Source organism: Hyaloscypha bicolor (genome assembly GCF_002865645.1).
Source record: "Hyaloscypha bicolor E unplaced genomic scaffold K444scaffold_13, whole genome shotgun sequence".
Lineage (NCBI taxonomy): Eukaryota > Fungi > Ascomycota > Leotiomycetes > Helotiales > Hyaloscyphaceae > Hyaloscypha > Hyaloscypha bicolor.
The window spans coordinates 1,601,006-1,614,370 of record NW_020194515.1 but is presented as its reverse complement, the minus strand read 5'-3'; the positions used below and the strand labels follow the sequence as shown (position 1 = coordinate 1,614,370).

General features: G+C 22.4%; 1 protein-coding gene across 1 annotated transcript; it reads right to left on the bottom strand.

Annotated features, from left to right (window-relative positions):
* Window positions 1–7,126: 7,126 nt before the first annotated feature.
* K444DRAFT_517021 (uncharacterized protein) lies at window positions 7,127–7,384 on the bottom strand (the record flags this gene model as incomplete). Its single annotated transcript, XM_024873735.1, is given in 3 exon segments — window positions 7,127–7,246; window positions 7,266–7,284; window positions 7,296–7,384. Coding segments are annotated over 3 exon segments (228 nt in total), but the record flags the coding sequence as incomplete, so codon positions are not given.
* Window positions 7,385–13,365: the final 5,981 nt, after the last annotated feature.

Sequence of the window (13,365 nt, the reverse complement as noted above, 5' to 3'; positions counted from 1 at the left end):
ATTCTTTAACTATAAGCTCTGTTTTAATAGACTAGACTTTTTAATAAAAACAGCCTATTTCTATAAGATAAGCTCTAGTAAACTCGAAAAAATAAGAGAATATCTTATTAAGAACCTAAAAAAGGATTTCATTAAGCTATCCGAATTTCTTTTCTTATTATTAGTCTTATTTATTAAAAAGAAAAATAGTAGCCTATAATTTTATATTAATTATTAATAGCTAAATACTATAATAAAAAAGAATTACTATTTCTTATTATTTATTACTGAGACTCTTAATTAATTAGCTAAATTATTAGTATTTACTAAATTAGATATTTAATATACTTTTAATTAAATTTATATAGAACTAGCTTCTATAATATAGGCCGCTTTTAGAACAAGATATGAATTCTTTAAACTAGTAGTTCTATTATTTAAATTCTATAATAGTTTAGTAATTTTCTAGTAATATATTAATATTATCCTAATAGACTATTTAGACAACTTTTACTTGGCCTATATTAATAATATATTAATTTTTTCTAAGAATAAAAAGAAGTATTAATAGTATATTAGAATAGTTTTATAAAAGCTTTAGGATACTGGATTATAAATTAATATTTATAAATATGAATTTGAAGTTTTTAAGATAACTTTTTTAGGATTTATTATTTCGGATTAAGGTATATAAATAAACTTTACTAAAACCTCTATTATTTAAAACTAGTACTAACTTATAATAAAAAGGAAGATATAGTTATTTTTGGGCTTTTATAACTTCTATTATAGGTTTATCTAAGTTTATAGATATATTTCTTGTCTCCTAAATTATCTAACTAAAAAGAATATTTTACTAAAGTTTATACTTAATAAAACCTAGCTAGATATCTTTAATTAGCTTAAAGATCTATTTCTTTTTACTTTTATACTTCTCTATTTCAAATATAATAGGGAAACCTGCCTGAAAACCGACTATTTAGATCTAGCTATTATAAGTATACTTTTTTAAAAAAGCCCAGAAAACGAATAATAATACCTGGTCTTATTCTATTCTAAAGCTTTTTAAAGAGCTAAAAGCTACTATAAAGTTTATAATAAGGAACTTTTTATTATTATTTAAGGATTCCGGGAATAGTAGATAGAACTAATTAGCTTACCTAATTTTCTAATTATTATTAACTATAAAGCTCTCGAGTATTTTAGTACTAAGAGGCTTTTAAATAAATAATAAATCTAATAGATAGGTTTCCTATTATAATTCTATTACTAGATTACTTATTAGCCGGGTAAAGATAATACTATTACTAATATCTTATTCCGAAAAAACAAGCTTATACTAACCCAGAAATAGACTAAGAAAGCTAAAAGAACTAGATAAGTTATCTTATTAGACCTAATTCTTGCTTTTACTAAAATAATAAATACGGCTTATATTTTTACTAAAATAGAAGAAATAAATAAGCTATTTATTATAGTTAAAGTTCTATAAGCTAATTAGATAAACCTAGCCCTAGAAAATAAATATAGGAAAACCCAGGAAAATACGAATCTATAAAAAATATTAAATAACTATATATTTTATAATAAAAGACTTATTATATTAGACGGATATAATAATCTATAAACTAGGCTTATATAATATATTTATAATATAATAACTATTATATATCCCGGTTAAAATAAGACAAAAATCCTAGTTTAAAGACTTTACTAATAGCTTACTTTTTCTATAGATATTAATTACTTTATAGTAAACTACTATAAATATTAAAGGTCTTATAAGCTAAGAAATAAAATATTAGGCCTATTATACCTATTACTAGTTTCCTTAAGAATATGAAATAATTTATTTATAGACTTTTATATCCCTGGCTTTATAAGTAAGAAATATAATAATATATTTATTATAGTTAATTAATTATTTAAATAATATATAAGCCTATTAATAACTAAGAATACTATAGCCAGAATTACTATTAGCCTATTCTATTACTATATCTAGTAATTCCGAGAATTTCTTCTTATTATTATAAATAACTAAAAATCCTAATTTATTTTAGACTTTATAAATAAACTATTAAGATTAACTAAAACTAAGCTAAACTCTTAATTATAGAATATATCTAAACTAATAGATAAATAGAAATTATTAACTAGATTATTAATATCTGACTTTATTTCTTTATTAATTATTTCTAGGATAATTAGGCAGATTTATTTCCGGTATTTAATATTATAGGTATTATTTGCCTATATAAATTAACTAGCCTATTTCCCTTAATAATTAATTATAGATATAAATTCAGGCTAAACTTTAACTAGATATTACTAATAATAGAATTTAAAATTCTAAAAAAGAAACTTAATTAGAAAGAAGTATAATAGTAGGCTAAAAGAATTAATACTACTATTAATTATATCCGAAAATATATAATAGTAGCTTAGGAATATTAAGCTAAATAAGCTAATAAGAAATAGCGAGAACTAGATTTTAGTCTAGGAAATATAATCTATATAATTAAAAAGATATAAAAAATAGATTATTTAAGATTAATAAAATAGTTAGCTATTTATATTAATTAGACCTTTTCCTATTATATAGGATTTGGCTAATTTTTTATATAAATAGACTTTATAAGAATTCTATTAATCTATTATTTGGCTAGATTAATAAAGAGCCTAGTTTTACTAAAGTTAATAGTAAACTCGAATAGGAAATTAAAAAGATCCTCTTTTCTAAAGTATTTTATAATAAGCTTTATTATAAGGTTAAATAAAAGAAATAAAATATAAATAATAAATAGTATCTTATATTAGATTTTAAGAACTTAGTATTTAAATTATATAAATTCTATAAGTAGAATTCTAGTAAAGTAGGACTTCCTATTTAGCTAAATAAATGAATTTAGTATACTAAAGAGAATAAGTTTAATAAAAACTATTTAGATAATAATAAACCTTAATAATAAGGCTTCTATAATTAGAAAAGAAAGAAAAAACCTAGATATTTCTATAAGATATATAATAATAGGGTAATATATAAGTAGTTAAGATAAGTAAGCCGCGGAGTAATACTTATAAGTATAACTAATTCCAAGAGTTAATTCTAATAAAAGACTAATTAATACCCCTTTCTAAAGCTAGGAGCATTTCCCTATATATTCCCTAGTATTTAGCCAAGCCTATAAAGTACTTTACTTAACTAGGAAATATAACCCTATATAATTTATATAATTTTAATTACTTATATAATTCTGATTATAAGCTTTACCTAAAATAGGAAACTAGATCTATAATATCTAATACTTATTTATATACTATTATATATATCTATTATATTAACTCTCTTTCTGGGCTCTTATTCCTAAGAGGCCTGAGAAAACTATAAATAGTTTTATAAATAATTCCCTGAAACTTTTCTAGCTATTAGTTTTTCCTAAAGACTTCCTATAATTACTCTATTATTATACTAGATAATGAACTTAAGAATATAGTTTATTAACCCTGCCTAGCTAACCCGCAAATTACCTCTAGTAATTTCCTTTTATAAAGGTAATATAAATATAATATATATTATTAAATAAAAAGCTTTTCCGGTTTTCTAATTAGTTTATAAATCCTAATTTAGCCTCTATTTACGAATAAATTATTACTTTATAGGCCCAAGAGCTTGGAAAAGTTAATCTGATCTTCTGGTTTATTTATAAATCCCTTTTTTAGAATTTTCTGGGTATTTCTGGTATAGAGCCGGTTCCGAATTCGTAATTACTATTTAGGGAAAAAATATTATAAAAAGGCCTTTCTTTTCCTATTAACTAATCTTTTCTTTCCTCTATTATAATACTATACTTAGCTTTTTCTTATTTCTTGCCTTATTTCTTTAAGCCTTTTTTAAGCTTCTTTAAGCTTTATTTAAGCTTTATTTAAGTTTCTTTCTAATTCTCTCTTTTATTTCTTTATTTATTAAAATAAATACTTCTCTTAGTACTTATTAGCCTATTATTACCTATTTAACTAATACTTCTATATCCTTAATTTGCCCTTATTATTTTTAATATTCTAAGAATATTACTAAGTTTCCTAATCTTATTTATATTAAAAGTAATAATTACTTAATATGTAATTATTACTACTCTAAGAATAAGAAATATAATTCTATAAGTTATAATTTCCTTTATTTATTTCTTATTCTAATACTATCTAAGATTCCTTAAATATATATAGTATAATTAAACTGCTTTCTTTAAGTCATTAATATATATAAGCGTTTTCCTTATTCTTTATCCGAAAGAAAAAAGGCTATTACTACTCTTTTTCTATACTAAATAATATATACTTCTTATATTAAAGCTATTATTTGAGGCTAATAGATTTCTCTAATAATTTAAGAAATAAGTTAAGTAATTCTTACTAGCTTAGTATAAGTATAAAGTACTTTTAATAATATAATTAATATTCTTTAGTATTAAATAAGCTTATTTCTTTCTTATTTCTTATTAATAACTAATAGCTTTATAGGCCAATTTGCTATCTATTTCTCAAGAGAATTCTAATAAGAATAATAATAAGGATAATAGAAAGTAGTTATAAGGGTAGGGTATTTATAGGGTATAGAAATTAGAGTTTTTAGAGTTTTTAATAATTTTTATATGGTTTTTCCAAGAATAAATATATGGTTTTTAATAGTTTCCTAATAAAAGTATTTATTTTTTATATTTCTATTTGGCTAATAGTATTATAATATTACTCTTTTTCAAGTATTCTTGTAATTCTTAAGCTATATTTTCTAGATTACTTAATAATTCCTATATATTATTTACTAGTAAGTAGCCCTTTTAATAAACGAGATATTTCCTTCTCTTTCTGCCTTTTCTATAGGCTATAATAGATTCTATCTCGAATTCTTTTTTGCCCTTAATCTTAACTAGTTCTAGTTCTACTATAGTACTAGTTTACGGGTATTATAGTTCTAAGAAAGAAATATAGAAAATATTATAGATCTAATATAATAGTAATAATTTTAAGTAATATACTTATTTATATATTCCTATAACTTCTAGAACTTTAAAAGGGCCGAGATATTTATTTACTAGCTTTATACTAGGTTATAGCTATTAAATATTCTTTATATAAAATATAACTTTATTATATATATTAAATTTCTTATTAATATATTTCTTATTATAGTACTTTTTCTATATATTTACTATTTCTTATTATTACTTCTTTATTACTTTCTATTTTATTTAAATTCTCTATACTCTTTCCTATATTACCGGTATTTCTCTTTCTGAAATATTATTCTTAATATATAGTTTAATACTAGAATAAAATTCATATAATATATAAAATAGAGAAATTCCTATTATTAAATATATAGAGTTATTATATGTGAATTCTATAAGAGTAAGCTTTACTACCTAGTTATCTTACTAGTAACTAGTATAATACCTCAAGTACTATTCCAGAGTTTGGTTTAGATTCTCTATTTATTTATTAGTTTATAGGTAAAATACTATATTTAGCTATTATTAAATCTTTAAGTAAAAGTATAGACTTAACTAGAACTTGTTTATAAAAATAAATCCTTTATTAGAGGTTATACCTGCAGGTATACTAAAGTCTTTAATAATATAATATATAAATAGCTTTACTAACTTAAGAGCCGAGATTTTCTTATTAGTCATAATATATTATATTATTTTCGTATGTTTATTAATAATAATAAGTATAAAATTATATACTTTATTATAAAACCTAGAAAGAGGTAGTCCCGTAATAAAGTTTATAGTAATTTCTTATTATGGCTTAGAAAAAGAGGAAATAAACTAAGTATATTATATAATAGATATCTTTTTATCTTAGTTTATTAATATATAGGGCAAGTTCTAATATAGTCTTTTATATTCTTTTTTATATTTTACTAGAAGTATTTTCTCTAGAGAATCTCTAGTATTTTACTAGTACTAAAATACCTATCTATAAGATTATTATAATTAGTTTATAGTAATTCTTCTTTAAGAGCTAGCTTATTTAGTATATAAATAATACCCCGATATTTTAATAACCCAGATATATTAAGTTCCCAAGTCTTAATAACTCTAGTAAAGGTTTCTTTTAAGAACTATTTATATTACCGGTATTATACTAATAAATTAAATCTTTAGTATTATAATAGTAGTTTAAATAATATTTTTTTGCCTTTCTTATATATTATTTCGGACCCAACTACCTATATAGCTAGAATCCATAGTATATACTATTTATAACTAGCTATACTAGTAATAGGCTCAAGTAATAGTATTTCTGGTACTATTCTATTACTAAAATAAACTTCTTTTTCGGAATTTCTTAGTATCTCACTAATTAAAAAGTGCCTATCTCCTTTCTCCTAGGCCTTGAATTATAATATTATAGGAATAGTATAGCATCCTATTACTACTATTTATAGGACTCTCTATTCTGTATTTTATAGCTTATTATAAAGTATAAGTAGTAAAGTATCTTTATTTATATTTGTTATAAAGTCTGGCCTTCTTAATAGCCTATTAGTAGAGTTACTATATCCCGGCTAGTACTTTAAGACAAAGTTAAAGATAGTTAGCTTCTCTGCCTATCTTATTTATTAACTATTTAGTTTTCTTTTAATTATAAAGTATTTTAAGTTATTATAATCTATCTTAATAATAATAGTATACCGGATATATATTAGGTAATATTACTAAGTACGGAATGCCAGAATAATAGCTAAGAGCTCAGAATTATATATTTTATACTTATTTTTAATTATAGTTATTTTCTTTAAATAGAAGGTAATAGAATACTACCTGGCTTCTATTTCCTTATTAAAGAGCTAGGAAATTATATCTATAATTATAAATTCTGAAATATTTATTTTTATATAAATTTTTAAGACTAGATTAAAATAATAAAGAATTAGTACTATTATAAATATAATTTATAGCTTTTTAAAAGCCCTATCTATTTTATTTATTTAGCTAAAATAATATTATAGGTTTCTACTAGTTTTTAATAAATTAGTTAATTCTTTTACTATTCTAAAGTATTTATAAATAAATCTCTAGTAAAAGTTAATAAAATCCAGAAATACTTGAATTTCTCAAATATTATTTTTTAGGGCTAGCTATTTCCTAATAGCTATAACCCTATTAGCTTTTATTTCTATATTATCTGGGCTAATTATAAACCCTAGGAACTCTATTTTCTTTATATTAAACTCGTATTTTACTAAGTTTATAAAGAGCTAGTATTATTATAATTACTCGAATATATATTAGATTACTACTATATACTATTCTGGGTTCTCTAAATAAATTAAAATATTATCTAGATAAACTATATAGATAATATCTATAAGGCCTACTAGTATATAATTAATATATACCTGAAATATTACTAGAGTATTAAATAGTCTAAAGAATATAATATAGTACTTAAAATATTTATAGTATATTCGGAATACTATTTTCTATTTATTACCCTCTCGTATTTATAACTAATACTAAGTATTTTTTAAGTCTAGCTTTATATATATCTTTATTTTATAAAGTTTATTTATAGTCTTATTAATAAGTAATAATAGTATTTGGTTCTTAATAGTAATCCTATTTAGATTCCGGTAATTAATATATAGATATAGGTTGCCTTTTTTCTTTAAAATAAATATAATTAGGGTACTAGCTAGACTAGTAAAATAACGAATTTATCTCTTCTTTAGGCTAGTATTAAGATATTCCCGAAAGACTTTAAGCTCTCTTTTTAATAAAGTATATATAGAACTATATAGTAGTTAGGACCCTGGTTTTAGATTTATATAATACTTTATTATATAATAATCGAGTAGTATATCTATAGCCTCTATAAAGAATATTTAGAAAAGGTTCTAATATTTCTTGAGAAATATAACTATTCTATTAGTAGTAATAATAGTAATCTTTTAGCTATTTATTATAGGATAGGTAGTTAATAGAAAAATATATATCTTATACTTTATTACTTTAATAAACTTCCTAGTATTTAGAATTTTAACTTTCTATAATTAAATCTGGTATTTCTATATTACTTTTCTAAAGGAAATTAGGGAATTAACCTAGTAAAGCTATAAGAATTCAAGTATTATATTAATATGATTTAGATCGAAATTATATAATATAAAATATATATTAGCCTCTCTTTAGTTCCCTAATATATCTTTAGTAATAATTCTAAGAATATAATCTTTATATAAATAAATTCTTCTTTCTTCTAGTAAGAATAAAAGAGTTACCTTTAATATTAATAAAATACCTATATCTAAAGCTAATCTTCTCTTTATATAATTAGCCTCTATACCCGAATTTACTAATATTCTAACTTTTTACTTATTTTTTATTATCTTAATAATAACCTTAATTACTATTCTCGTTTTAGAAGCCTTATTCTCTATAATATAAATAAGTATAATTATTACGGGATATACTTATTTCCCGGCTTCTTTAGTTCTAGGTACTTATATATTTTATAGCTAGACTTATTATAGTTATAATAAATCGGTTTCCCTTAATTAGAGCAAGTAGTAATATAATAACCCTTTTTCTAGCAAATAAAGCAAATTATATCCGGTCTTATAGATCTTAATATAGGTACTATATTAGACTCTATTACTATGCCTTTATTATTCCGGTTTTATAAACCTTATAATAGAAATATATTTCTCTTCCGTTTTCCTTTATTATTTCCTTTTTCTTTTTTCTTATTCTCTTTTTTTTACTATTCTATTAGCTTATTATTATATTCCTATTAAGTAAATAGGTTTAAATTATTCTTAATTCTTATAATAGTAAAGATAAGCTTCTCTCTCTTTTATAAAGTATTCCCTTAATAATTAATCTTATCTCGGATTTCTTGCCTTAAGCTACTAAATAAGTCGTTTTACTCTTATAATAAACCCATATATTCTAAGTTATCTAATAGGCTATCTAAATAAGATATAAAGCTTTGGATATTTTGGCCTAGCTATTATTTAGTATTCTTAAACTTAGTAAGGGTATTATTACTATAGTTCTCTAGATTTAAGATAGAATCCTTTATAAATTTAATAAAGGTCTCCTAATTCGTAATATTAATACCTACTAATTACTCTCTATACTTCCAGATATTCCTAGCTATATCCTTAAAATAGGAAGTATAATATATAACCTTTACTATATTAGTAGCCCAGATAATCCTACTATTTTTATATTACTTTAACTCTGCCTAATAGAAGAAGTCCTAGGCTTTTTTAATATTCTTTCCCCGGTAAGTAGGCAGTTCTCGGGTTTTTAGAGCCTTTTAAACCAAGAGTACTACTGGGAGTATAACGGGTTCTATACTAGATATTCGAATATTTTTAAGATAATAGATCTGAGCTTCTAGTTTCTCTAGATCTTCTTTCTATTATATCTCTATTTCTAATTTAGTAATATAATAGCAAGCCGCTACTAATTTCTCTATTATTATTATCTTACTTACTAGTTCTAGGGATATCTGAGTTCTACTTCTTTCTCCTAATTAGGTAATATAAAGAGTACTTAACTAGGCGCTTCCCTGGATACCGGGTTAGGTTACTCTAGTAGTAATAGAGGTACTTCTTCTGGTTAATATTCTAGTTATTAATATTTTTGTTTATTAATAGCTTAATTACCTTATAATAAACTGCTTTCTAAAGGTTAGATTAATTAGAATATAAGATATATAATAGTAGAATAATATATAAGTAGTTAAGATAAGTAAGCTATAAAGTAATACTTGTAAATATAACTAATTCCAAGAGTTAATTCTAATAAAAGACTAATTAATATCCCTTTCTAAAGCTAGAAGTATCTCCCTATATATTCCCTAGTATTTAGCTAAGCCTATAAAGCACTTTACTTAATTAAGAAATATAATCTCATATGATTTATATAATTCTAATTACCTATATAATTCCGATTATAAGCTTTATCTAAAATAGAAAACTAGATCTATAATATCTAATACCTGTTTATATACTATTATATATACCTATTATAATTTCCCGGATTTTATCTAAATTCTAGTATATTTCCTTTATTTTATTATATTAGTATTTATTCTTTTTTCTAGAAATCTGGATAAAATATTTTTCTTTATTATACTAAATTATACTTTATTATCTAGGTAAATTATAAAAAAAAGTAAATTTTTAAAGCTAAACTAAAAATAAATACTTGCCTATATTAGTTCGAAATATTATTAAAAATCGAGAGAAATCTTCCTAATTATTTTAATTTTTATAACCTTAACTATTTATATTATTATTATTACTTTAATAGAACTATTAATAAAAATGAAATAAATAAGAAATCCCGGTAATATATTATTTATAGCCGGACTAAATAAGGCTACTTACTAGATTCTAAATAACTTAAATAATAGTAGTAATATCTTAAGTTTGGTAACTATTATTATTATTAATATAATTACTAGCTAAATTACTTTTATAGATGAAAATAGTAATTCCCTTACCCAAGAATAGGTTAATATATAGAATATGGCCTATATTGCCCTTAAGAATATACCTGAGATTATTATAGAAGATATCTTAATAGAATTTTCTAAGGATAATAAAATAAAGGTTTTAGTTACTAGTAATAATAAGTCTAATAGTCTAATAGGTGAAATAAATAGTACTAATAAGAACTTCCTTATTAATCTTATAGAGCCAAATACTAAGAAAGTTAAAAAGGGTAAGGCTAGTTTATTTAAGAAATATAAGGTATTAGATAATAGTAAGAATTCTAATAATAAAAAGATTAAGAATAAAAAGACTTCTAGTAATAAAGGAAACTCTAACTATAATAAAGATAGCTAAATTAGTATTAAGATATTTATTATAACCAGAAAACGTATGGTATTAAGTAGTAGTTATTATATAAAGTACTAGTCTAAAACTAAGAGCTAGTAAATAATCCTAAAGGCCGAATTAAAGAAGTAATACCCTATAGATATTAATAAATTAGTATATAATATTATTTAGGAAATCGGAAAATTCCTTAGAAGCTCTTATAAGACCAAAATCATATAGCTTAAGGCCCGGGAATTTAATAATAAAGTAGCTTAAGTAGTTGCCTTTAATATATAAGTTTTTATTATAGAGAAATAACTTGAGAATATATATATTAAGCTTAAGAAGGCCTAGAAATTAATTAAGTAGCTTAGAAACGGTATAATTAAGCCAAATATTACTATTCTAACTAAGAAAAAAGGCAAGTAAGCTATTATATTAAAGCCTGTATTAATAAATAAACTTGATCTACTACTTCTATTTAAAGACCGCCCGATAATAATAGTTCTAATATTAGCCATAGCCTATATAGTACTTCCAGATTATATTATTAATATAGGTATAGGTATAATACGAATAATAGATACTAAGAACTGGCCGGAATATACTAGAAACTGGGTTATTCTAGTAAAGTTAAGACTATACTTTAATTATAAATAAGCTATAGGAATTAGATAGAATAGGATTAATAGCTATTATTTCCTCTTTTTTCTTTTCTATACTATAGCTAAATAATTCCCTAAATAAGGGCATTTAGACTTTTCTTTAGAAAGAAGTAATATAATAGCTAATATAAGAGTATAATCTACTAAGGATAGGATATTAGAAATAGATATAAAACGAAGCTAAGCCGGAATTACTTAGATGAAATAATACTAAAGATTAAGGTATTCTCTTTACTTTATTTCATAGCTTAGTATTTTCTAATATATGAGATTCTTTAAACTTTGAGCCTCTAACTATTATATTAATCCCGCTATTATACTTATTACTAGGAAATATATAAATATTAGATAGTAATTATAAAATCCTAATACTTTACTTCCTAGTAAAATAAAAGTAGAGAAATACTACTAGGCTAATATTAAATACAAATCTCAATTATATAAGCTTTAGGATAATTAAGTATATTATAAGAAATACTATAATAGTTACCGTAATAAGATTCTTCTAGTTTATTATACTCTTTACTATAATAATATCTTTGAGATTTTAATTATTATTTATAAGAAATTAATATATATAAGTAAGTACTTCTAAAATATACTAATTTTTATACTAATTATCTATATAATAGCCCCTAATATTATATTTGAGTATATAAGACGAATTTAGTATAGCCTATTCTATAATAACTATACTTAGATAAGTACTTATTATTCTTATTATAATAAGAAAAAGACTTAGAAGAATAATAAGGAAATTATATTTATCTAATCTTATTATCCTAGTAAGTATATAGTTCTGGATTTAATAGATTTTTATATAAGTGTTTTTTAAGTTATATAATTTACTTTTATATTCCTGTATTTCTTGTATTTCCTATATTTCCTATATTTCCTATATTTCCTATATTTCCTATATTTCCTATATTTCCTATATTTCCTATATTTCCTATATTTCCTATATTTCCTATATTTCCTATATTTCCTATATTTCCTATATTTCCTATATTTCCTATATTTCCTATATTTCCTATATTTCCTATATTTCCTATATTTCGTGTATTTTTAAGCTTTTCTTATAATTTTTGCAATTCTTGTAATTTTTATAAATTCCGAATCTTTTTATTTATACTTTATTAATATTATAGTATTACTATTACTAATACTATTATAGTATAATCCAAACGGAGAATATATATGAATCTGGTAATTAAAATACTACTTTTCCAAGTTCGTCTGAATTCATAGGCTTAAGGCTAAGACTATGAATAAAGCTATAGGCAAGCTTATTAAATAGCTAAATAATAATAGATATATTTTTATTCTAGCCTATAATAATAGGAGAAAGTTTAAGGGAAAAGTAATTGAGATTTATAAAAAAAGAGAAATAAAGATTATTTGCAGACGAGCTTATTATTCTTAATCTCAGGGCTCTATTAAGGTAGCTAATTGAATCTTTAAGAAATAGCTACGGGCCATACGAGCGGATACTAGTATCTAATCGTAAATATAGTTACTTCCTTTAATTATATGAGTAATTAATACCATAGCTATAGGGGCTCTTCCTAAGGGAAATATACTATACGAGGTCTGGTTTAGATAAAAGCCACCTACTGATTTCCCGGATTATAAGGAGAGCGCTTGCCGTATATATATAGCCCTGGAAAGTATAGAGGGAGGGGGGGAGGTTAAGATTAATGAGAATAGTAGTTCTGAGGGTAGAGAAAATAGCTTATTTATTAACGAGGAAGCAGATTAAGAAGAAGTAGCTAAGAAGATGATTTTATCTAAACTAACTAAGAGAGTTACGGAGCATATAAGAAAACAGAGGGGGAATATAGTAAAGAGAGCGAATTCCAAAACTCTTGAGTATGA